Below are 27,452 nucleotides of genomic sequence, written 5' to 3'. Positions count from 1 at the left end.
TAGAGTCACAAAAAAATATCTCTACCAGAGAGATCAAGAGAACTACAAAGAAGGTGACAATTAAGCTTCTCCTAGAAGAGTGAATCAGATTTCTTCAGAGGGAGACAGTGAAGGTGAAAGATCATTTTGGTTAGCATGAGCAAAGGCTTGAAAGTGTGAGGGTCTAAGATGTTTGGGATGTTGTGACATTACATCGCATCAAGTCTACCAATGACAATATATAAACATATCTGTTGCATACTTTATAATGAAACCATCCATTAAATTGAGACCCTACCTCACTTTTTATTGATTTTCCCCTTGGTTTAGTTTCCTTACAGTCAGATTTTTTAAAAAACTGTAGGTCATAAAACAAATTTAGCAGTTCTCTAATAGCATTTCTTTTAAATTGAATAGCATAGAAGAGACTATAATAATGTCAAGTAGAAAAATATCAGAGTGCAATATAATAGGAAAGTACGTAATGTTTTGTGAAACATGTTTAGTTTATTTGTGTCTAAGTGTGTTTCTATGCGTCTGTTCCATAATGTATTTCATATTGTGGGTCACAATAAAAAAAAATTGAAAGCCACTGCAGTAGTAATATTTTCTATTACTTTTCATTGCACTCTTTTTATATTGGTTATGATTAAACCTTGAGTCCAAATGAACCTTGGTTTTTAATGAAGTGACAAGTGACACAGACTGACCTCATTTATAAGCCTGGCACACAGGCAAGCATCTGTTTTAGTGAACTCTAGTTACATTTTACCAGATGAAATGCTGCTAGCTTGGGAGTGAAACTATCATTTGTAATGTTATTTTAACATTACTTTTCTATTCTGAGTTCTAAACAGTTAAATTAGAGACAATATGTAAAGATATAACCAATTAGTTGTATATTTTCTAAGACACAAGCTTCTTCTAAAATAATCATTCATTTCTTTCAACAATTATTGAATGTCTACTATGTCTAATGATATTCTACATGCTAGAGATATAGTGGTGGAAAAGACAAGAAAGGTTGTTGAAATAAACATATTTTACATTAAATATTTATATTATACTTGAGGTACTTGTGATTAAAGTGACAGGACATAGACTTTTTAAAGATTTAGAAGCAAACTACAAGACATACAAATAAAGAAAACTTAAAAAAAACACCTTCAACTTAGACAACAGACGTCACACTACAGCATGTACTGCATAGGATATTTAAAACTAGATGAGGCAGGGTGTGGTGGCCCATGCCTGTAATCCCAGAAACTTTGGAGGATTGAGGTAGGAGCATCATATGAGGCCAGGAGTTTGAGACTATCCTGGGCAACAATGGGACCCTGTCTCTGCAAAAAAAAAAAAAAAATGATAAAAAATTAGCCAGAGTTGGTGGCTGTATTAGTCTGTTTTCACTCAGCTGTAAAGTACTACCTGAGACTGGGTCATTTATAAAGAAAAGAGGTTTAATTGACTTTAAGTTCTGCATGGCTGGGGAGGCCTCAGGAAACTTACAATCATGTGGGAAGGCAAAGGCGCAGCATGGCATGTCTTACATGGCGGCAGGAGAGAGAGAAAGAGAGAGGGGAAGTGCCACCCTTTTAAAACCGTCAGGTCTGGGAGAACTCCCTCACTATCATGAGAACAGCATGGGGGAAACTGACCCCATGATCTAGTCACCTCCCACCAGGTCCCTTTCTCAACATTTGGGGATTACAATTCTAGATGAAATTTGAATGGGGACATAGAGCCAAACCATATCAGTGGTGCTCACTTGTTGTCCCAGCTACCCTGACACTGAGATGGGACGATAGCTAGAGCCTGAAAGGTCAAGGCTACAGTGAGCCATGGTCACGCCCCTGCACTCCAGCCTGGGTGAGAGTGAGATACCATCTCAAAAAAAAAACAAAAAATTAAAAAACAAAAATTTAAAATAAATAAAACTAGATAAGACAAATGGCATATTTCATGAAATGATTTTTAATCTATTTCTTATGTAAAAATTAGAAAACATATGCTTATATATAACATGATTTGCCAAAAAAATGAGTCTTGCACAGGAGGGAATTAATATTTATGCTACTGTTGTGTTGTACTTAAAAAGTTTAAAGTTCTCCACTGAGAGTAAAGTAATAGATTTTTTAAATTGCGTATTAGATGGTGAGTAAACCTTGAACTTTACATGTGAAATTTCTTTGATTTATCCTTTGTAATTTTATATATGAATGGTGGTGGAAAGTAATAGCATTTATCGTTTAAAATTTCAGAAACAGTCTGTTTTTATTCCTAACAGTATTTGTAATTACTGTGCTAGGATTTATAAAATTTATTCTCTTTGCTTTATGACATTAAAAAACTGTATTTCACAATATGTTAATTGAAGGCCTTGTATTATAGAGTAAGATGGTAGGTTGGGAAAAATAAACATATTTGACCTCACTGAGGAAGTGTTTTAACAAAATGTAAATAAATGTTTTAAGTTATTATTAAATATATTTCTTCATGTATTTTTTAATACCATTGTATGTCTTCATACTGCTTTCTGTATCATTATTCTCACTTGCTTCCCAGGCTGTCTTTTGTCATTTTTAATTGCTCCTTGGAAGCTGTTTAGGAATATAAGTCTTTGTTGGTCACTTCTGGAAATTTATTTTACCAAATTTAACCCAGTGTCTATTTCCGTGTTTTTTAATTTTTTCTCAAAGTGTCCTCTAACCTCAATTATTTATTGAAGGTTTGCTTCACTTTTAAGAGTGAGTGCTACATATATTATTTTCATTTGGGAGAAAGACTATGAGAGAAAAGGAGAGTTATCTACATAGGAGGAAAAAAATAATGTCTTTATTGATCATTTTTAAACTCAAAATTTAAGTATTTCTTAGAGAAATGAGAAAATTCATGTTTGAGACAATGTTGAAAGTTTAGAATGTGGGACACACATAGTAACCCAGAAAATTCCCGTGTTAAAGTCTTCTAACTGTGATCACTTGACAATAAAAGCTAAACTGTTTAAATCTGGCTTGACTTTTCTTTTTAATGGTGTTAAGTTTCAAGGATATATTTAAATATTTTTTCATCTTATTAAGTGAGGTATTTGCTTCCTTTGCCTTCACATGAGATAAGCTATAGTTGCTTCAGTTGGACTACATTTTCCTAAGGTGAACAGCTTGGGTTGAGTCCACACTAAGCTAATAAAATACTTAGACAAAAGATAATCTTTGATAAATGTATCAGTGAGTGATCAGAATATATAAATAGAAATATCGATTTTGAAAAACACAAGATAAAAATCAAATGGGAATTTTTACATATGCTAAAAAAATTAAAATAAAAACACTATATTCGTGTCTCTTGAGAAATCTTTGGTATTACTTCTCTTTTGTCACACACACAAAAAATTATTCAGCGCAACTCTTAGATGTTAATGAAAGAAAAAACACATTCTTTATTTCTCCTGGTATTTTTCTTGTGGATCTTTCTGAGAGACAGAGGATCTGCTATAATGCAAAATTTAAGGCCAAAAAAAAAAAAAAATGCCTGGAAGAAATGACATGGAGATGTAAGCCTCCTTTTCTTTCCCGCCAAACTGTATTTAGCATTGTTCCTGAATCAACAAAAACATTGCCTTACTCTTTGCTTTTTATAACACCAATAATGAACAATGTGACAAGAATATTCATATCTGGGGAGAAATAGGATGCAAGATTTTGAAAGTTCAAGGTGCTAAATTTTTTGAACTCATTACATATATGGATAATTCTTAAATTAACATTTATTGGCTGATGATGTTTTGATCAGGAAAACTTATCAAGAACATTTGATTTTTTACTAAATTGTATGTGTTCAGACACTCAAAATTCTTTGTTGGGGCTCTAGGAATACTCAGATCTGATCAAATTTTAGGAAATTTTATCATTCAGATTCGTTCACTAAAACTCATCAGTAACGAGTTCTGTATGTTTTGTTGTTATTTATGTTTATCCAAGCTGTTATGTAGAGCTCTTTAAAATGCTGTTTCTCCTTAAAATTAAGAATGACTATTTCTTCCTTCTTTTAGAAAGCTAAGGAGGAAATGTGGAGCTGATAGCTGCAAAACCAAATTAAACTAAAATAAAAAGTTTGGAGTTCGATGACTCCAAACTTTTCGGTCTGTTTTCTCTTCTTTATTACATGTATTGCCACTAGAAGCAAATAACTGATGCAGTTTCTGCCAGATAATAGCAATAATAAATGTGAAATGTGAATAATTTTTTAAATTATATCTAAAATCATCTACATCATTTAGCTATTGTGGAGGTACAGGTAGTTTCTATTTGGGAGTGAGGCTAGGTAACTCATCATTATAAAAATGGTATCCAAGCAAGGATCAGAACACCTGTGCCACTGCCATTGTAAACATTGGATGGCAATATACATGAAACTGATGAACATGAGAACGAAACAAAATAAAAAGTGTAATACGTTTTATCTATGCTCCGTGGGAAGTGGTAACCTGTGGCAATCAGTACACTCAACAAGCAGTCCACGCGCATTAGAGGTGAATCAGACACTTGAACATCTGTCCACTTCGTGGAAGACATTTCATCTCAGAATACACGTACTAATAAACAACAGTTGGAGACAATTGTCTCTGACATTCAACATAATTCTGAGCTGAGGCTGAGAGAAGGAAGGGTGGAATTGTATTTCCTTTGGTAAAGCAAAAACAGCCGTTAAGTGCAGGCTCTTCTAAAAATGTGATATTTAAAGAGAATTGTAAGACATCAAAATGTTCAATTTGGAATGAAGAGTGGCCGAAGTTACTGGAAAGCTCGTGCCTCCGTCTGCAAAATCACTGGCCAGGAAAGCAAAAACTTTTCCAACACCCAATTTTAATATTTTGCTAAAGCTATTGACTCTGTTAAACCTCTAGAGTTAAATATGATCCCCTCCCCACCCCCCACCTTTTCTCTCTTAGGTTAGTGTTTGGGGGACAAGGAGGGGGCTGGAGCTTGGCCCCAACCTCGGAATTGCTGCCAAGGGCTTGTAATACAATCTCTCCCCGTTTGAAGGGTAAATCAGTGTCAATTGCATTTGCTGTCCACCAGAAAAAGTAAGCATTTTACTTCCGCTCAGTCTATGAGGACTGATGAAATGTAGGAAATCTGTTTCTGGCAGGGAGAAAAAATCGTTTTCCCAAACAGCACTAAAAGGAGCCATCAGAGAAGTATGAAGAAGGGTAGTGCGGCTGTAGCTGCTGCCGCTGCCGCCAGGCTGGTGGGGTGCGGGGATCGGCTGCTGCAGGACCTGCGCCTGGAGGGGGCCGGCCCCGAGAAGCTGCAGGAGCCCAGCCCGGAGCCCAAGAGCCTCTGAGAGCCGCCAGCAGCCCAGCTCGGGAAGCGGGGGTGAGCATGACTGGCTGGCCCAGTTCTGCGCCAACGCCGCCGCAGCGCGCGCGCTCTGCAGCCGGGGCTCACGGGAGCCCCTGCCTGTCTGCTGCACCCGGGGCGGCGGGGGAGGGGAGAGGTCATTAAAAAATAACCTCAGTAACGAGGCGGGGAAGAGTGAAGAGCGGCAGACAGTTGTACAGGCTTTTTCTCTAAGAGTGGGTATTCGCTGCAGGGGGTGACTTTCTGATTCCCTGGAAACAACCATGTGTTCCTTATCCCTATTGTGGAACACCCCAGATGACCGCAGCGCGTAAGCCCGCTGAGGTGGCTCTGCAAACCAGGGACAGAGTGAGGATTTTTAATGAACACATCGATTATAAATGTACACATATGCATTCGTGCACAAGAATATCTGTAATGCATGCTCAGCATTGCCTGTTATGGGGGCGGCGGGCAGTGGGTGGGATGGAGCCAGAATGGTCTTAAAGGGCTGATCCTGAATGTTTTACTTCAGTCGTTGAGGCCAGGGTGGGAGAAAAGAGCACCACATGTGTGATCTGCGGTGATACTCACTGTTTGTGTCTGATAAGTTTGATGAAATTAGGTTTTATGTGAATAAAACGCTAGCCGATATATATCAACACACTTTGGGAAGATTTTGCATGGTATTGTTCTTTTTGTTCGGTCCAAAGTTGAGACTGGAATCTGAAATTGTTTGGGGAACAAAGGAGGCAATTTTGGTTTGGAGACATTATTTACACTGGCAAAATTAAATTCTGTCAACTCAGTATGGTAAATTACCATTAACTTAGCTCAGACATCCGAAGAAGTTTCCATTGTCTTGAATGAAGAGGGAGCAAAAGTGAGAGTTAACATATTCTATTTCTACATTCCAAAAACAGTTGAGGTTGGGGGAGGGTTATTATTTTCCCAGTTAACCTTTTTGAAACCACAGTCTTTACCCTCTCCATCTTCATCTTCATCCTCTCACCTCTGCGATCTTCTTACAGTGAAGTGTTTGCAAAACGTTATTCTTATAAAATTATCTCCTCCAACCCTCTCCAACAAAGTTAGATCAATTGTGTATGGGAGTTCTTATGCCAAGGAAATAAGATCTGCTTGTGCACAGGAACATCCATTAGACATTCTAGTATTAAAATAAAGGCTTGGATAGGTTGGATGTGCCAGCCCGGCAGAGGAAGAACACCTTTCCTCCCCACTTATCCCCTGAGATTCACAGAGGCAAGGCAGGTAACAAGCCCTGTGCTCATTGCTTCTTTACCCCAAACTCTTAGCAGTGTGGACACTGATTAACTGCAGGTGGGGTCTGATTCGCCCAGCTTGACTTTGATATTGATCAATGAACTCCTTCTCAAGGAATGCTTTCCTCTAACTGCGGTGAAGGTGGTGGCTCTGGTGGTCCTCTCCAACATGGGTGTCTGGGTTTTGACTGCCTAAGAGAAGGTAAGGGACAGATGGATGAGGCATGGGACAGTGTGCCTTTGCAATGCACACTGGAGACTTTGCACGGGGCTGCCTGCATGGTCCCTTACATGGAAAAGGTAGCTTGGATTTCAGCCTGAATGCTACTGAAGTTTGGGTTTATTTCATTACTTTACTGTTAAACACTATACTGTGGAGTTATGGACTGTGGTTTACTGGGAAATAAGTTCACATGGCAAAAAATTATTTCACCTGGTGCAAAAGGTCATGTGATTGCCCTGGAATTTTTTTAGCATCTTGGTTAGAAACTTCAGTTAAACCTCAAACTTTCAAGTATGGTGAAATATCTGGTCTTATATTAACCCTAAGTATGTTGTGTGTTACTTAAAAATCTTACTTCAAGACTGGAAGTCTGCACTGAAGACTCAGGGAAACTTTGGAAAGCTAAGTTACCTTGGTTGAAACGGCATGATGAGGCTATCACTGTTTACAGAGAGACTCCTGTTTAAAACTTCAGGGTATGTTGTGAGGTTAGTTTGGTATCTTTGTGGTTTTGATATTAAGGTCCAAACAGGATCCAACTGGTTCTTTAAACCTGAGCAACTAGGAAGGTTTCCACTGAATGTTTTTTGACTAGTAAAATGAACTGGAGTAGAAGTAGAAAATAATATGTTGTCAAAATTAAGTAAGAGGCTTATGTAATTTTCTGTATTAAATGTTTTCAGGGTCAATACAATTAAAACTTTGTTGATTTTACTCCCTTATGTGAGACCATGTCATATACGTATATATATTTCCACAGAATGTAGAACCCTGCTGGTTCTTAACTACATTATAGCTAATTAAAACAGAAATATTTATATTTAAACAACAGAAAAGAATTTTCTCATGAATTGAGGTTTACCTAATCAACTCAGATAAAATTTTGATGTAAATCCTTAAATATTCTAGTTGTTAATATTGTTAATAACTGTCAGATGGTTTTCTATTTTAATTATGTTCCAAGCTAATCTGGTAGGGGTTAAAAAAAACTATGCTAAATTGTTTGGAAGGATGGTTTAATATGATTTTTTTAAAACTTTAAAATATCCCTAACAACATGAAAATATAGAAAATCAATTCTCACTCAGTTTTTTTAAAATCATGATTTGAGAAGAAATTGTTATTTGTAACTATACCATCATTTCACCCAAGACAAATCAAGATGGGACTGTGGGATAAAAAAGAACTCTCTAAAAGGGAGTCAGCACTATACAAAATTAAGAATCACAAGAGATGAGTAGGATACTTTTAATAATTATGACTAAACAGTCTTGTTACTGTGGACAAAATATCCTCTTAGGCTACCAACCCCTTATTAATAACGGGGAGTCTGAATATATTGTTATTCTAAGGTTCCTTTGAATTAAAGAGATTTATTATGGAATTAGATAAACTACCATTAAGTGTCATTTTGCTTTATGTTTGGTGCTTTTCAATTTGTGGATAAATTGCTCTACTGAACCCGAGGTGGAGGTACCATTACAAGGTCTGAAATTGCCTTTCGGTTGAAATTATGGACTTTATTTTCTGATTAGACCTTTATAGTAAGATTTTGCATCCATAACATTGGTTGAAATTGTATATTTTGTGAGATACTATTAATTAGTCAAAATGAATCACAAGAGTAAAGAACCCACAATGATGAAAGAGACATCTACAACTTTCCTGGGTAATTTGTTCTTTGAGTTCAGCTAGAAAAATGGCATTTTCTCTTTCCAGATTTTGGAAGGGTATTCAGTTTGGAGCACTGTTTATTTTTAATTTTAAAAGGTAATGTGACTGACTGATAAACTATTTCCTCAGTGTTTGACACCTGTAACACATGAAACTGAACAGATGTAAGGACAAGTGCTGCAGATGAGAAAAACAAAGGTTACCTTTAGGGAGGAGACCTTTGACTGTGGGTTGATTAGGATTCATTGTTTTCAATGTTCACAGTTGAATCTGTGTGTGTAGATGGGATGGCGGTAGTGATGTCCTCTCACACTTACTTTGAGAGGCATATAGCATTTCCCTATTAACTGATTAATCATCATCTTAGGGGTAGCGTTCTTCTCAATATGAAGAAAACTTGGAATAATCCATTATCTGTTGTATCATTAATACATTTATTTGTTCTCCCCCTTGTTCTTTGTCTTTTCTTAATGATTTAGAGTTCTATAAAATATTCCTATTTTGTCACAGAATTGCTTTTCTTTTTGGGATATGTCAATAGAAGTTTTATTTTGGCACATTTCTGATGGTGATCATTTCTATTTTGCTAATAAAAATATATTGAATATTAAATATATGCCAAGCATTGGCATAAATATTTAATCTTCACAATTATCTTTAAGGTTTTGGCCTCCCTTGTATAGAGTAGAAAACACAGGTACAAAGAGGAAAATTCATATGACTAGAATAGAATAGCTACTAAATGGTTAGGTAGTGCAGCTATTATTTGATCCTGGACTTCTCATTCCAGTTCCAATATTCTATCCATTATTCAGGCTTCTAAGTGAAACCTCATAGCAGACAGAAGTGTATATCATTTCATTTTTTTGTCTTTTCAGTTGCTTTTCTATGTCATATCGCAATGCATTTTCTCTAACATGTCGGCACAGTCTAGAGATAAGCCAGAAATCATCTTGGTCGTAGTCAAAGCACACCTCTAGGTGGCATGGAAGAATACTTTTTCTTCAGAGTCAAAACTGATGTCCTCAGCTGGGATTCTGGGACAACAAACTAGACAAAGTCTTTAAACATGTGATATTTTACTTACAAAGTCATTATTTTTTTCTTTTTCTCCTGGGCTATTTCAAGTCTCATCATATTCATAATTGTTATTCCAGAATCACTTCTACTATGGAAAGAAAGAAAAAATATATACACACACAGTCTTTGAAGGATTTAGTATTAAGTTTCTGCATGTTTTTCTCTTTAAGTTTTATTTTTCTGAATTCCTAGACCTAAGGGTTGGTTATCCATTTTAGGAAGACCGAGAAAGCTTGGAGGAGCCATAGAAGTATTTGAGTCTTACTCTTCTTTTTAAAGTATTGACTTTGTTTAACAATTACCAAAGTTACTTATCAAGCTTTTAAAATACTTGGACTATATATACTTTATTGGAAACATCATTCAATGTTTAGGCACATTATACAAAAAGGTTTTTCTTTCTTCCTAACCTCACTGTTTTCTTCAAGTCTGATGAATCATCAGTCACTTTATTTCCCACCTTTAAAAGTTACCCCTTGGCATCTCTTGTGGTTTTGAACACTTTTGAATGAATTAAAAGAACTGAAATGATCTTTTTGTGTAGCTTGTTCTTTAGGATGTAATTCATCTGATCCATATTGACTAAACATTTCTTTAAAAAGTTATAAGACGGGTAAAATTCCATAGTGATCTTTTTATGGGAATAATAGAAATTAATTTGACCTTTCTTCACCACAATATAATCATTGTAGTTGGAAACTACTTCACCAAGGGGTAAATTCTCCATACTCCAAATTTTGATCATGCTAGCTGAATCCATTTTCATGTTTCGTATTCATGGATTAGCCAAATCTAAATCCAAGACCTCCATGTATTGACTTTCAGCCAAACCGTTGAGTCATGTTAAGTTTGGCAGTGATTTGAAATGTGAAAAAAGGATCAGGAGAAATTGGATTGAGAATCTGAATTCTTTTAAAGGATCAGGAGAAATTGGATTGAGAATCTGAATTCTTTTAAGAAGGGACTTAAACAGAAGAGTCCTTATCTATGACAGTGACTTTAGGTTTCTACATATTTGACATAAGTCTAATTGTGTAACTTCTACTGCATGTTAATTACTCACTAAGCCTTCTTTCTCTCACCTCTATCTTGTGGGAAAATGTAACTGTATTTTTGCTTTTTTTTTTTCACCACTAAACTTTTGACTGTATACAAAGTAGCAAAATAAAAATTGCCTAATTTTTCTTATTGTTTTTACTTAATGTTCATCTCTAATTATTAGAAGGTAGTTTGAGTTAGTTTTCTGGCAAAACACAGGACAGAGTACATGAGAAATAAATGTGCCACTGTCAAGGAAAATAAAAACTTCACTGTTTAGAGGTTTTGAGGGAAAGGATTGTGTCCTTCTGGCTCATTGAAATTGTTACATGCCATTAGGCTTACTGTAAACTATCCCTTGATAAATTCTTTGCCGGACAATGAGCTTAAGAATCTGAGGTGTCTTCTTGCTTTTGTAGAGCAAAATAGGACTCTGATGCTTAAATGGAAGTTGCAGAGCACATAATAGGGTGTAGGTAAAGTTACTGAACGGCCACATCTCACTTTCAGGAAAGTAGTGGGAGAGATTGTGTCTTGAGAAGAAAGGCATTTTAGAGGTAACCCTTTTAAGATTTCAATTAGTTATTTCAATATATGAATCTTGTGCTCACATGTATTACTTAAATGTTTCTGAGGCTAGCTGGCATATAGGAATCTTAACCAGCTACAGGGAGATGTTTTGTTTTTTCTGGGACTAGACATATATTTTTTTTAACTGGGGCAGAAAATGCTTTAGGTTTTTGGTGTTTAATCACAGAATTTGGAGAAAACTTTAGGACTTTATATGGATAATGTCATTATTAACTATGAAATAATAAAAAGTGGTGATGTTCTGATTCCCGTAATGACAATCTAACAACATATGGCAAAGTATATTAAAAGCAGTTCACATTTATAATGGTTGAATTTATATATATATATATATATACACACACATATATGTAATGTTTTCAGAGAAAATTTATGGTATTTTTTTCAAAAAATTACTCAAGAGTAATTTAATTATAAATGAAATTATGCTTTTAAATAGTGTACTTATGATACCTTTTAGGTACTTACTCATACTCCCAACAGTCTTTTCTATCGCTACAGCAAAATATTTGGGAGATGCTCCCACTTTGCATTTTTCTAAACACCAGTGTCTTATTTTTTCTTCAAAGGCAATATTTAAAAGAAATTAACTTATGTTAAGTGAATTAGAGTTTGAGGTTACCTGGAAAGGAATACTATGTAGAGTTTCAAATGATAAAACCAAAAGGAGAATACATAACTTATTGGTAACTTTAAAATGCCATAAATACTGGAATATCGCTGAAAACCCCATGATACCATATAAACATTACTTCTGGCCTATTGTAAATATTTTCATTTTCACTGTCATATAGTCATAATGCATCTGGTTATTTCATAAGCATATTTATATACAGAGTAGAATCCTACATGTTGTTAAACATTATGACTATTATATTAACTGCTTCATTAGTTCTTCTGTAGTCTTACATCCTATAAATAATGCATACAAAAGTGCTATAGTCTGTCTAGGCATGGTGGCTCACGCCTGTACTCCCAGCATTTTGGGAGGCCGAGGTAGGTGTATCACTTGAGGTCAGGAGTTCAAGACCAGCCTGGCCAACATGATGAAGCCCCATCTCCACTAAAAAATACAAAACAAACAAACAAATAAACCAAAATGCTATATTCAAGGCCAACTATTTTTCAAATACCTTTTCTACAACCCAAGTGGGGGATTGCACTACTTTACAATATGGTCAGGTTAATGAAAGCATCCTTGTTTTTATAGGTGTAAGATATTTAAGTACTTCTACTCCAAAGATAATTTCAAACAAAACCCTGCATGTAAAACAAATACAGTGGAAAGATAAAAAGCAAGAAAGAGAAAGAGATTATTGTAGCGATAGCAGAGGACAAACAAACACCTCTGGCAGCATTTGTTAGAACTATGGTGCAGTTCTTGGGTTATCATCAATATGGGTTCTTAACTATTCCGTTTTGTAAAAATGTGTCATTACAGAAAGGGCAGTGGTCTTGGGAATACGAAGACTCAGGTTCAAGACTAGTTCTGTCATGACCTAGCTATATGATCTTGGTGAAGTCACTTATCCTCTCTCTCTCTCTTTCTTTTTCTTTATTTTTTTTTTTTTTTGGTTCCTTTGACTGCAAGAGAGAAGTGTAGTAGAGAGTCTTTGGGTATACCTCTTCCCCCGCTTTTTATCCAGTTCTCTAAATTGTGAGTCCATGATTGCTTGGCCGTCTCCAAAAAGGAAGTGATTTGCTTAACATTTTAGGCTACAATATTAAAGGTAATGATCATGTGTTTACAGTGAGTTGTACAAATGCTGTCATTGCTAGTGTTCAGTTCATAAAATTTGGTGAAAATCTATGGTTTTAAATAGTAGCCAAACAATAGGAGCTAACAAACTGGACACTAACATTTTAACATTTTTTTGTGTTTCAATAAGTGGAATTTCTTGCTTAGAAGCTGGCTCTTTCCAAGTATATTGTTTCATACAAACTTGGAGCTTCTTGTTTGATTTTCTATTTGACCTTTGATTACTGCTGTTTTCCTGCTAAGTGGTTGGCCAAAAGTGAGAGGGCCAGTACAGATAAAGCAAATAGTGTTTCTTGGGGTTTAATAATTAACAAACTGATCTGTCATCAAAAAACCCATAGATCCAGTTCATTATAATGTCATGATGACAACATTTTAGTGAGAGAAGTCTGTATAAAAAGCAATTGCTCTTTTGTTTCCAAAACAGGTATTACAAGTGGATAAATAATGTGCACTGCTCTGAGCCCAAAGGTACGCAGTGGACCTGGCCTCTCTGATATGCATCAGTATAGCCAATGGCTAGCCAGCAGACATGAAGCTAATTTGCTACCAATGAAAGAAGATCTGGCCTTGTGGTTAACCAATCTATTAGGTAAGGTTATAAGATCTCATTTTGTGATCAAAGATAACAGTTTTTGTTTTATTTTTCCTCCTGTAGTGTCCTTCACCTAAGCATGTGATAGCACCTTGGAAAGAAAGACTTTTACTATTTGGCATTTGCACTGGGGAAACCTGAGGCAGGTGGAAAATTTTAATGAATTTCCCAATGTCTGTCACATTAACTGTGCTTAGTAATTCCAATATGATGCACTCAAATGTGGAAATATGCGGTCAGATTGCTTATTTTATCTATATGCTGGTCTGATTTATTTTTGGCTTTTCTTTCATGCAGCTGACCAATTTGACCTATTCTTTTGACATTGTACACAGGCCACAGTGTCTGTAAAATCTGGCTTCTAAATCTGGATTTCTTTGCCCTACTTTTACAGCACACCTTCTAAAACTGCTGAATACTCAAACTCAGGAACAAAATCATGTATCCTTTTTCCAAATGAGCTGACTGGAATCATCTAACCCTGAACTAAAATTTTTCATTTCCATTTGCTTTTGTTTTTAAGGTCTAGTCTAACAGTACTTTTGCTGACCTCATGCTACCTCCTGGTAAAGATGCCTCTCCTTTTGTTGCTGTTGTGCTTTCATATTCACAGGATAAAATTTCAACTATGTGAAAAATAGAATCACATATTTAAAGGATCATCATATATAGCAACACTATTTCCACTAAGTTTTTTACAGAGAATAAATTTAATTTAAATGTGAGAAAAAAGATCCCTGTAGACTTTATAAGATACAAGATTTGAGCATTGCGTAAACATAGAACTTGCATGCAGCTTTATCATTTGCAGGGGAGATTTCATCAACACTATTTTATTATTTAAAGAATCTGTCAAGGTAAGGGCTGTTATCCTTATTTTCTAGCTAATGAAACTAAAGAGCTTAGGAAGGTGCACCCCGTCCATCTGAAATTTTAGCAATTTTTGGCAGGGGTTTAGCACATTTTATCAGAGTTTTGCTTTCTCTCCATGGCTCTGGATTTTTGCATGGCTTTTGTATTTATTTATTTTTTAGTCTTTATCCTAGGATTTCTTTATCCTATGTTTCGTTTTTCTTCATGGTGTGCACACAATTTTGGCAACGCTGTAGTCTAACCAAGGCTACTGAATATGGGTATGCAAATTGTACCCTTCACCAGCAAATAGTGAGGTCAGAAAAAGAAGACACTCCCCAGAAAGACCCTTTACGCTGCTATGGAAGTCTCTCCTCCAGAAGGAAGGGGCTACACCTTTCAGCAATTCATTCATGCAGAGGATCTTTTATCTCCATCAAGGAGTGGGGGTTATTTAAGCCTAAGCAGATGGATTTTTCTCTCTCTTCTGTCTTTTTTGGGTTCACTAATGATTGCTATATTAGGAATTAATTATTAAATTTGAGCTATCTGTTTTCCGATGTAGGCAATCACAAGTGTGGTAGTATAGAATAAAAGTTAAGAGCACAGGCTCTGGAAATAGACTGCCTGTGTTTGAACCCCAGCTCTGCCACTTGGTAGCAGTGTGATCTTGGGCAAGTTACTTACCTCTCTTGTGCCTCATTTTCCTCATCTGTACAGTGGTAATAACAGTAGTAACTACTTTGTAGGGCTGCTGTGGGAGTGAATGATTAAAATACGTATAGTACTTTGAACAGTATCTGGTCCTAGTAAACACTATACTGTTTTTGTTATTATACTACTTATATAGTTCAGTGAAAATTTGATTTTGTGCATCATTTTTTTCATTTTTTTTCCAACAAACATTTGAGTGTGCAGCAGCATAAGCATTGGTAAAAACATCGACTCTGGAATAAGAATGCTTCAATTCAAATCTTGGTTTTATCACTTACTATGTGATACTGGGCACGTGTCTTATGCACTGTGTCTTGGTTATATAATCTATAAAATAAATACCATAATAAAACCGACCTTATGGGATTGTTGGGGGTTTGAATGAGATAATTGCCTTTAGAAGAAGGTATGGCACATAATCAAGCAGTAAATAATAACTATTATGATTATTGTGTTCCAGACAGTCATCTAGGTACTGGAAGATAGTGATTAAGAATAGATGTAGTACCTATTCTTGCAAAGCTTAGAGTAGATTAGCAAAAAAAAACACAGTAAATAAGTAATTGAATGTATAATCTATTACTTGTTATAAACACTAAAAGATACAAGTTGCAATTAAAATGTAAATTGAGGTAGGAGTAGGGCAAAGGATCAGAGGGATTGGGAAATCTTCTTTATGGGAATGTATATTTAAACTGAGAACTAAGATTAATAGCTAGCCAGCCCAAACATGGGGTAAGAGCCTTTGCAAGGAGGGAAGGGCATGTATTGAGGTAGGAAGGAGCTTGGTACATTGCAAGAAATGAAGCAAGTCTAGTTTCAACAGAAAAGAAATAGAAAAAGAGTTTCATGACACATGTTCGGGCTGGATCATATATTACTTTGAAGATCATATTAAGGAGCTTATAATTTACAGTATGATCTATGAGAAACCATTGAGATGTTCTAAACAGAGGAAGAGTGTGATTAATTAGAGTATAGCCTGCTTATAAAGGTATGCTATAATGTCCTATGACTTGTCATCAAAGGCATTTTATTTAGTGAGTGTGGTAATTTACAAGGCAGCTTGATCAGTGTGAGCAGCCCAAGACAGCCTCAAAGAATAGAGAGTCAGTGTTTGTAATGGAAAGATCCTTGGATTAAAAGTCAGGAGACCTGGCTCCTAACTGGGCGTCAGGAGACCTGGCCTCTGGTTCTGGCTCTGCTACTTGGTAGGAAACTTGCCCAAAGTCACTCAGCCATCTTTTCTGGGCTCAGTGTCTTCAACCATAAAATGAAGGGGTTGAAGTAGATGATCTCTAATGTCCTTTCCAGATCCCAAAGTCTGAGTTTTAGGAAATCCATCTCTTGAGACCCAGTTTGGGGTAGTTGAGAGAGTCATCAATATACATAAACAGGGAGGAGATTTACATAAATGAATGACTTTTTTCCTTCAAATTAAGACTTTTTAAATGTTAGTAGTTATAACACAAATGCAATTGATGACTTGTGAAATTTTCTCAGAAAAGGAATCCTAAAAGAATCTCAAGATACAGTAAAGTTTAACCTTTGAATTGACTTCAGTTCATACAAAGTAGACAGATAATAGACTTCAAGTCAATATTCTCATCGCAATTTGATAAGTGGACTAATAACCCGAGATTATTGAAAAGTGGTAAAACATTTGGAGGTAGAAAAATGCATTGTGTACTAGAATGGTGATAATAAGGAGGGAAAGAATAAATTTATGGTTATGTTAGAAGATATTTTTCTTACACTTAGGTACATTTAGTACTCACATACTTTGGAAATAGAGCAATTAAAGTATATTTTAAAATAATTTATTATTGGCTGTTTTGTCACTTCAGAAATATTTGCAGATTTTTATTATGCCACTCTTTTTCAAGTCTTGCTTTTTATCTACTTGAAAGAGATACAAAGTAAAAAACATAAAAAGAAAATGTCTTGAAAGTAACTTCAGAATTGATATATCTCCTCTGAATTCCTAACTGAGGTAGAAATTTACATGTTAAATTAAAGCTTTTAATTAGATGTTGCTGTTGTGCCATTAGAGTTTACTTGTGGAAAGATTTTTCTCCTGATTTCTAGTATGCTTGTCTAAAATGTAATTTTTTTCCTTTTATGTTTTTCAAAAGGAGTATTAATGATGTTCTAAATTCAGATATTTCTGATCGTACATATAAACTGTCTATTAAAAATATGGTTCCTTAAAGAATACTCCATTTATATTCTGATATTTTGATGGATCAAAATGATTCGATGGAGAAGAAAGTAATTTTATTAGTTCATAAACCAATGTTCATATTCATGTAATGTATATATGTATTATACTGTCATTTCCCAGAAATATACTTACTTAATCAGTAATAATAATAAATATCATTTTAAATTCCTAGGCATAGGATTAAAGCATCAACTGCAAACTTTTAAGCTAACTGAAATTTATATATTAGAATATAAAATACAAGCTGTCTTGTGATGTTAACTAGTTAAAATGAATAAATAGTTTATAGTAGCTGAGATTTATCTAGGGGGTAGCACACATTAATTAACGAGAAGATTATCATGTAATATTTACTGACTATTTACATATCCTTGGATATATCTACTGATCTTATAGAAAATACTCTTTGCAGTCCTAGTATGTTTTTGAATAATGGCTGGCACCACGGAGCAGTTTTGTGACCAACATTCAAAAAAGACAGCAAAACAGTCATGAAGATCTTATCGTCTTTCTTTATAAAAAGTTTCTTCAGCCATTGTTGCCTATTGACATTAAATATACACATTTTATTTTTATTTTAGGTCTTTTGCTATTTTTGCTCATGAACCAAATATTGCTAATCTGTTATTTATTTATTTTTATTTTTTATTTTTTATTTTTTGAGACGGAGTCTCACGCTGTTGCCCAGGCTGGAGTGCAGTGGCGCGATCTCGGCTCACTGCAAGCTCCGCCTCCCGGGTTCCCGCCATTCTCCTGCCTCAGCTTCCTGAGTAGCTGGGACTACAGGCGCCCGCCACCGCGCCCGGCTAATTTTTTGTATTTTTAGTAGAGACGGGGTTTCACTGTGGTCTCGATCTCCTGACCTTGTGATCCGCCCGCCTCGGCCTCCCAAAGTTCTGGGATTACAGGCTTGAGCCACCGCGCCCGGCCTTTACTAATCTGTTATTTAACTATGCCCTTAGGGTATATTAGAACATGAATTGCATATGTAAATAAAGCTTGGGGAAATTTTTAATTGTCATTGTGAGCAAACAGCATGTCATTACATTAACAGTCCTGGATTATGGCAACCACCCATTATTCAAATACATTAGGCATATTCTACTACTTTTATAATTATTGATGGACTTTTGAAGAATATTACTGGCTTGGCTTTGATTATACACTAAAATAAATGTTCTCAAATTGTCTATTTCATATGTATTTTTAATTGAAAATGATGGCTTGCCTTTATTTTCAATTAATATTTGTCTAATGCTGTATAAATTACATGGGAGTGTATTTCAAAGAAAGGATTATAGTTGTTAAACATCAAATAAATTAAAATTGTTCTTAAAGCTTATAGATCTTTAGGATATAGGCATATGTGTTTGGATAATGCAGGGACTTTGAATACATCATCAGATATATTAAAAGTCAAGTTATGCTGAATTGATTTTACTTATATTTAGAAAATGCATTGACAGTTGATATCATGGTGATTTTCCCCCTCTCTGAGCTTTGTGCATGCATACAAAATAAAATGCAGTTGTTTTCTACTTAATACAAGCAATATGTAACATTTCATTATTTTCAGTTATTCTTAAAAAATAAAATTTTCAGCATTAAACATTTAAGCACCTATTTATTAGGGTTGCTGCTGTCAAATACAGCTACTATCTAATGAGTTTGGAACAGCTTGCTTTTCTTTTTTCTTGTGGCCCTTTTGCCAGATACTTATTCTGCAGGGTTCTCATATTCTTGGTATAGCCAACAAAAATTCCGTAGGACAGGTGGTATCTTGTGTTAGTTCAAAAGCTTACAGAATCACCTTCATGTTCACAAGTTGACACCTTTCAGAGCAGTTATCCTAATTTTGTATGTGATTTGTGCAGCAGAACCAGCTTTATATTTTTTGATGTAAATTCAGGGTAGACACTTGAAAATTAGTGTGAAGCAGGTGCTGGTCTAGGGATTTTGCATATAATGAACTGTTTCCTATCTTACAACCTTGAAACTGTAGACAGCATATGAACCACTTTGAATTCTCCAGTTAGAAAAATATATTTGTATTGAGAGGTACAGTGGGGATGAAAATAGAATTTGATAGTATCTGGATCATCTTTAGGGATTAAAAATATACCAACTTTCTTCTTCAGTGAATCATGCCAAGTACCAGAACTTGCCTGAATGATATTGTTAGCCATTCTCCAACCTACAAGGTGGATTGCGATTCATTTTTCAGCACCACAATCTTCAACCTCAAGCTTTTATTTTTTTTCTCTTTTTTTCCTAAAGAGGTTTCTGTGGTGTTTCTACATAGAAAAAGACAACTGCAAGAGGGATAATTCATTGTCATGGAAAATAGTCATTTGTGTATTCAGCAAATATTTAAGTAGTCAAGCATAGTGGCTAAAAGCATAAACTCTGAACCTAAATTGCCAAAGAGCCAAGTTCCTCTGCCCGCGAATTAGGTGACCTGAGGCAGGTTACTTAATCTATACATCTGTTTCATCATCTGTAAAATGGATATATAGTAGCACCCACTTCACAGTTTTCTTGAGAAGATTAAATGCATTAATTCATGTAAAATGCTTAGAACAGTACTTGACATATAATAATAACTCAACTGTTAAATATTATTATTAGAATTCTTTAGAAATTTAATACTGCTAATTTATTGGGAAGAAAACATTCTTTCTCAGCAACTTAGAAGATTAAAAGGATTATTTTTTTCCAGGTGGCCCCAGTCTAAAACACTTTATAGACTGATATGTAAATCTTTACAAAAGTTATGGCAAACATATTTCTGGGAGGAATACGCTGATGTGTATGTGTGTGCATGTTGATTATAGTTGCCTGGCAAAAGATTTCAGGCAGATGTTTATATCCCACCTTTGAGCTATAATGTTTTAACAGAAAGCGACTAGCCACAATATTTAATCAAATTTCCTGATTTTGATCTACTGGCAAGTTGTCATTCTTGACTAAATTAATCATGTGAAGATTAAATATCACAATTATAAATTCAGGAAGCAAAACTATTACTTCTAGACTAGGATACGCTAGATTAATGTTCAAACCAATGGCTTTATGGACCAGCACTGGTCAGGACTTTAACATACTTTAATTGTATCTATTTATTGTTCTTTCTTTCCCTGCAAACACCAACCACAATGAAATGCTAGGGTTAGGGAAGAAATGATTTTCTGGTGCTAAAATCACACTGTTTCCAGTACGTGTAGTCTGATGTGTTAAACCAGGTGCACAATTTAAATTACAGAAGATCTGATTCTGTTTAACAGAGATATTTACCTATGTATGACTTTTACTTGAGAAATTGTAATTATTTCTACATAGCCCGTTCTTAAGAATTTGCCATAGATAAATTCAACTACTTTTATATTGTATTGTTTTTTGAAAAAAATACTGTTGATATTATTAATATTAATGCAATAAAGAACTAGATAATATATCATCCCCATATAAAGATTACAACTGATTTCTTACAATCACACAGTGATTGTAATCATAAAGTATATATTTAATAATTTTTAATCATTGGAAGGAAAATATGTTACACATGAAGTTATTTATAAAAGTCTCAGACTTGTATTTTTTCTTCATTTGAGGCAGTACATTTCAACTATAAAGTATGTAATAGTCTGTTTTAGCCAAAAAAAACTCACCTTTCAGAGCTATAAAATGTACAGAATTGAAAGCTGACACCTAATATATTTTTCATTAGATACAGATGTTCAATGTAAAATTCTTTTTACAAGTATTCATGAAAAACAGGATAACTAAAAAGATATAATGCATAAAAAGTAAAAATCGTACCTTTTGGTAAATTGTTAATGGGTTTTTAATGAAAGCAATTTTTTTCTTTTTATGATTTATGTGTTCTTTTAAGTATATTGTAAACATCTTATAACTTAAAATTATGAATAGAATCTTCAAATTGCCATAGAATTTAATGAAATAAAAATATATAAAGATCTATTAAAAATGGAAAGTCTTGCAAGTAATGTGTAAAGAAATAATTCAACAATTTAAAGTTTATCTTCTTTATCTTAAAATTTAAATTTATTTGAATAACACTATAATTAAGAAAATTATTGCTAATATTTACTTTCTGTAATTTTGTGAAATAATTTTGTTATTATTAAAAAATGCAGCCTGGCGTGGCAGCTCATGCCTGTAATCCCAGCACTTTGGGAGGCTGAGGTGGGCAGATCACTAGGTCAAGAAATCGAGACCATTGGAGCCAACATGGTGAAACCCTGTCTCTACTAAAAATACAAAAATTAGCTGGGCGTGGTGGCATATGCCTGTAGTCCCAGCTACTTGGGAGGTAGAGGTTGCAGTGAGCCGAGATCATGCCACTGCACTCCAGCCTAGCAATAGATTTCGGCAATAAAGCTGAGATTGTGCCACTGCACTCCAGTCTGTGGCTAGTCACTTTCTGTTGGAAAAAAAAAAAAAGAAAAGAAAAGGAAAATGAAGGCCAATATGATGAATACACAATACACATTCTGTTATGCTGGCTTTTTGTATTTCGGCATGCTACTTTCATTTCTGAACGGAGCTGCACACAGTTTTGAAATGAAAGTTCTGCACAGGCTACCTGTGTGGTGAATATTTAAAGCTACTGATGTTTTTCCACCTGCAGAAGTCATTATTCTAATTGGGGGCCAAAATATGAACTACCCAGTAGGGGAAAAAGAACATTCGTTTAAAAAGTAATTCTTTGTCCCTAAGACTGCCCCCCAAAATGGGAAAAAAAAATTCATTTTAAGCAGATGTTTCTTGAAATTCAAATATATTAGATATTGTGAGTTTAACTTAAATGGTAAATGGTTCATCTGTTGTTCCAGCCAGATTTTATTTATTCATTTATTCATGAGACAGAGTCTTACTCTATCGCCCAGGCTGGGGTGCAGTGGTGTGATCTCTGCTCACTGCAACTTCCGCCTCCCAGATTCAAGCCATTCTCCTGCCTCATCCTCCCAAGTAGCTGGGATTACAGGCGTGCGCCACCACACCTGGCTAATTTTTGTATTTTTAGTAGAGGCAGGGCTTCACCTAGTTAGCCAGGTTGGTCTTGAACTCCTGATCTCAGGTGATCTGCCCACCTTGGCCTCCCAAAGTGCTGGGATTACAGGCATGAGCCACCATGCCAGGCCGCATTTTCAAATAATAAGAAAATTATTTCACAAAATTACAGAAAGTAAATATTATAAATAATGTAAGTAGTTTTCATATTCCAGGTAAAGGAGAAAATTAGGGATTGTGCAATAAAGGTGTCTGGAGAATGCCTCAGTGAGGACGGTGTTTAGCAATCTTAATTTTAGCAGTGAGCATGGTATGTATTGGAGAGAGAAGCTGAGGACAGAAAGAATAGCCATTGTTCTTGTTGCTAGAGGTTTAAGTATCACATTATGAAGATTTTTATTAAGGTTATGGCATGAGAAATAGAAGGAAGCTTGAATCTGTAGGACTTCTGACTAATAATTTACAGAAACATAAGGCAGGAAAATGGAATATTCTGAAACTTAGATTAATAGGAAACAAAAAAAGGAGAGGGCTTTGAGAAAGATATGATTTGAAAGAGTATATAAGAAAGCAGTGCAGTAGCAGGATCTCAGCTCACTGCAGCCTCTGCCTCCCAGACCCAAGCCATCCTCCCACCTCAGCCTCCCAAGTAGCTGGGACTGCAGGCATGCACCACCATGACTGGCTAATTTTTGTGTTTTTGTAGAAATGGGGTTTCACCATGTTGCCCCATGGCTGGTCTGTAACTCATGAGCTCAAGTGATCCACGTACCTCGGCCTTCCAAAATTCTGGGATTACAGGCCTGAGCTACTGTGCCCAGCCTACCTGTGTTATTTTAATCAGGAAAACCATTTCAATAGAATCTAGAGATATGGTTTTATATATTGGCCATGTTATTAAAGTTCCCAGTGGTGGTTTTTAAAAATATATACATGGCTCTATTTTAAATTAAAGAAAATTGATCTGGCTGGGTGCACCCCAGATTACATGACTGTAATCCCAGTACTTTTGGAGGCTGAGGCTGGAGGATTGTTTGAGCCCCCGGAGTCTGAAACTGCAGTGAGCTATGATCCTGCCACTGCACTCCAGATTGGGTGATAGAGTACAATCCTGTTGAGAGAGAGAGAGACCTACGTTGTTCTTGTAGTCAGACATACACCTAACAAAAAATACTTGTTCTGCATTATGTCCTGCCTTATGGGTCAAAGTAATTGAATGGGCCATTGAGGATGAGAATGGAATGATTAATGGAGGCCAAATTGTGAAATCACTGGTAAAGCTGGTTCTTTGAGTTTTGTTGATTAGTTTTCATTCCCCCTGATTACTAAATGATGGAATTCTTTTACCCAGGATATCATTTTGCCACCTTTAATATGAAATAAAACTTTTATGCAGTTAGCACTATGTTATGAAAATATTAAATGCTGAAATTCTTGCAACCAACGGAAGATAGAAAATTCCAAAGAAATGACTATTTCTGGTAAGCTCCTATCCCAGATACGTAACTCAGCTAGAATAGCAATTTTAGTAATAAGATTGTGTCAAATATTTTATTTAGTGTGAATCTGACATTTTGATTTTCTTTTTATAATGCTTCTTTTTGTCATTTCAGGGAAGGAGATTACAGCAGAAACTTTTATGGAGAAGTTGGACAATGGTGCCTTGCTCTGTCAACTTGCAGAAACTGTGCAGGAGAAATTCAAGGAGAGCATGGATGTTAACAAGCCCACAAAGGTAAAAGATCCCAATGCAAAAATCACTCTTAGGTGGTAGATTACATTTATAATTGCTTATAAATTGAATGTAATAAAAAAATTTATTGTGAACAGATGCATCAAGGTCTATACTAACAACAAAGTACAGAGGGTTCTTTTTAATTAGGTAATGTGTTATTTGCACTCTAATTACATAAATTGCATAATCCTTTTGGTGAATCTAATTAAATAAAAGCTTATGAAAAATGATGGTATTAAAAGAGTGTTGTATATAAACTCAATGAATCTAAAGTATTGACTAAAATCTTAGCAGAGAAATAATTGTGTCATTAGGCAATGCACAAATCTAGCCAAGAAAGATTTACTGAATAGATCTTTGTTTTCAAAAATATTATGGCAGAATACTAGATCAAAATTTCTGGACTGTAATTTTTTGTTTATTCTAAATAATAGTACCATTGAACTAAGTAAATTTGGACAAATTATATATTTTATTTCTAACTACTCAGATTTCTTTTCTCCACATTAATTCTAATATTCTTTTCTAGTGATTATAAACACTTGATGAAAGTATGGTGTTTGACTTTTTTGAAGAAAACAAGAGAGATTGTACTTAATTTTTAATAGAGAATGAAAAGAGATATAAAAAATATTAAAATAATGTTGACTAGGCATGGTGGCTCATGCATGTAATCCCAGTACTTTGCTTTGGGAGGCTGAGGTGGGCAGATTACGTGAGATCAGGAGTTTGAGACCAGTCTGGCAAACCTGGCCAAAACCCATCTCTACTAAAATAAATAAATAAATACATAAAAAATAAATTAAAATAATTTAGCCCAGCACCATGACACATGTCTATAATCCCAGCGACGCAGGAGGCTGAGGCAGGAGAATTGCTTGAACCCAGGAAGTAGAGGTTGTGGTGAGTAGAGATCACACCATTTGCACTCCAGCCTGAGTGACAGAATAAGACTCTATCTAAAAAAAATAAAAATAAAAAAATAAAAATAAAAATGTTGAAGACAACTTACTACAGAAAGCAACTGTTAAGGCTTTTGTGCAACTCTGACAGAAAAAATAAAAGGGGTGTGTGTGTTTGTGTGTGTGTGTGTATATGTGTGTATTGCCACTGAATTTATTTTTTAGATATTTTCTATTACTCTGTATTGTATAATATACAAAACCTTCCTCTATTTTTTTAAATCTTAAAAGCAGCTCTGTGAAGGTATTAATTAATTAAGTGGCTCCCAAACTTTGCTGCACATTGGAATTACCTGAGCATCTTTAAGAAAAATGCTGAGAGCTGGGCTGGATGTGATGGTTCATGACTGTAATCTCAGCAGTTTGTGGGGGTCAAGGCAGGCAGATTGCTTGAGCTCGGGAGTTCAAGATCAGCCTAGGCAACATGATGAAACACCATCTGTAAGAAAAACACAAAAAAACTAGCAGGGAATGGTGGTGGGTTCCTGTAGTCCCAGCTATTTGGGAAGCTGAGACGTCAGGTTCACTTGAGTCCAGGAGGTTGAAGTTGCAGTGAGCCGAGATCACAACACTGCACTCCAGCCTGGGAGACAAAGTGAGACCCTTTCTCAAAAAAAAGAATAAAATAAAATAATACCGAGACCTGGATCCCATGCCTTAACATTCTGATTTAATCCCATAGGGTGAAACCTGGGCACTGGAATTTTTAAAAAGCACCCCAGGTGATTCTAATGCACAGCAAAGTTTGATAACCATGAATTTCTTTTAATTTTCTCCTTGATTGGATGGTTGAAGACTCTAAGTAATTTGTACAAGATTGGCTAGTAAATGACCAATCATGAAGCTGATACAGACAACTTTGCAAGTTTAATGCTGTCTCATTTTGGTTCATTATGGGTAGCCCAGGAATGAGGAGACTGTTTATGAAAATGCTTTGTGTCAAGCTTAATGTTAGGACACCAATTTTTCTTCTGCTCTCATTTCCATCGTGATGTAACTGGCCTTTACATCAGCTACTGATGAGAAAATATAATGCCAATAAGAGGACAATTTGTATAGAAGGTTTACTGTAAAGCAATGAACAGAGGGAAATAAGCTGTGGTGCCCAGACATTTGAAAGCATTACCTTCACATTACGAGGTTCCTGAAACCCGTATTGCTTGTTTTTGAGGATGGAGAGCCCAATGCCTCAGTGTTAAGAATCCTTGAATCCTCCAGAGTAATAAAGATTAACCAACTCTATTAAGGCCTTTGTGCGGTTTTCTGGTTTTGCTTTGTTTGTAAGTCTTTGCTTTTTTAAAACAGAAGCAAAGATTCCCAAATAGATTTGCAATTGTAAGACTCAAATGTAAGATAACCCTAAAGCATTAGCCTATAGGTCAAAGGCTTTGACATTAAGTGCATTTTGCTTGGGTTCTAGTTTTATTTATTCATTGGACATGTCTGAGCCATAGTTTCCTTATCTGTGAAATAGGAGTAATACTTATGCATGCATACCTTCCATAGAGCATTGCACAAAATAGGACTCTTGATAAAATATCTTTTTCCTATGTGGAAGGTAAGAGACCCTCATAAGAATTTTCGATTAACTATAAGAAAATAAATATTTTATAGTCTATGGCCATACCACCCTGAACATGCCCGATCTCATGTGATCTCGGGAACTAAGCAAGATCGGGCTTGGTTAGTACTCGGAAGGGAGAAAATAAATGCTTTATAAATGTTTGTATTTAGCATGAGAGTTGCTATGTGCAGATATGTATACATTTGCCCCAATCTCCATGATAATATGTAATATTGAGGATATTTACGGATCGAAAGTTATGTAACCACTTTCCTTTTAAACATTTATTTCAATATTATAATTTTTATAATAAAACTATAAAACATAAAGAAACAAAAGAATATTTTTCAGTTAGTAGTAGAACTGCAGCAAGTTATTAAACTTGAAATAGTTCTGTGAACCTAGGCAATTTTGTTTGACTGAATATGAAGCTAAATTTTTTTTCAGATTGTGATAAAGGTTTTAGTATAAAACCTTAAATGTGTTACTTGAACAAGTGCAGGTTTAAAAATACTTATTGTCATCTCACCAAAAAATCACATGCACCTGTGGGTTCATAGCAGCACTATTCACTATAGCAAAGACATGAAATCAACCTAGATGCTCATCAACAGTGGACTGGATAAAGAAAATATGGTCCCTGTATACCACGAATACCATGCAGCCATAAGAAACCAAAATCATGTCCTTTACAGAAACATGGAGGCAGCTGAAGGCCATTATCTTAAGCAGGTTAATGCAGGAACAGAACCAAACACCACATGGTCTCACGCATAAGTGGGAGCCAAATACTGAATACACAT

General features: G+C 35.3%; 1 protein-coding gene across 6 annotated transcripts in view; it reads left to right on the top strand.

Moving 5' to 3' along the window:
• The first annotated feature begins 4,338 nt into the window (after positions 1 to 4,338).
• Positions 4,339 to 27,452, top strand: part of GAS2 (growth arrest specific 2) — a 144,536-nt gene continuing 121,422 nt past the window's right edge. Inside the window, exons 1-3 of one of the 6 annotated variants that reach the window (XM_050755469.1) lie at positions 4,339 to 5,357; positions 13,397 to 13,561; positions 24,002 to 24,123. In XM_050755469.1, the coding sequence (XP_050611426.1) occupies positions 13,417 to 13,561; positions 24,002 to 24,123 (267 nt within the window). In that variant the 5' untranslated portion in view covers positions 4,339 to 5,357; positions 13,397 to 13,416. Of the gene's footprint in view, positions 5,358 to 6,570; positions 6,807 to 13,315; positions 13,562 to 24,001; positions 24,124 to 27,452 lie in introns of those variants that run through there. The other 5 variants (XM_050755467.1, XR_007719077.1, XM_050755464.1 and 2 more) reach the window with 5 other exon arrangements.

This window comes from Macaca thibetana, chromosome 14, assembly GCF_024542745.1.
Source record: "Macaca thibetana thibetana isolate TM-01 chromosome 14, ASM2454274v1, whole genome shotgun sequence".
In the NCBI taxonomy this organism is placed as follows: Eukaryota; Metazoa; Chordata; class Mammalia; order Primates; family Cercopithecidae; genus Macaca; species Macaca thibetana.
Note: the sequence above shows the minus strand (reverse complement) of the source record. Positions and strands in the feature narration are given on the sequence as shown.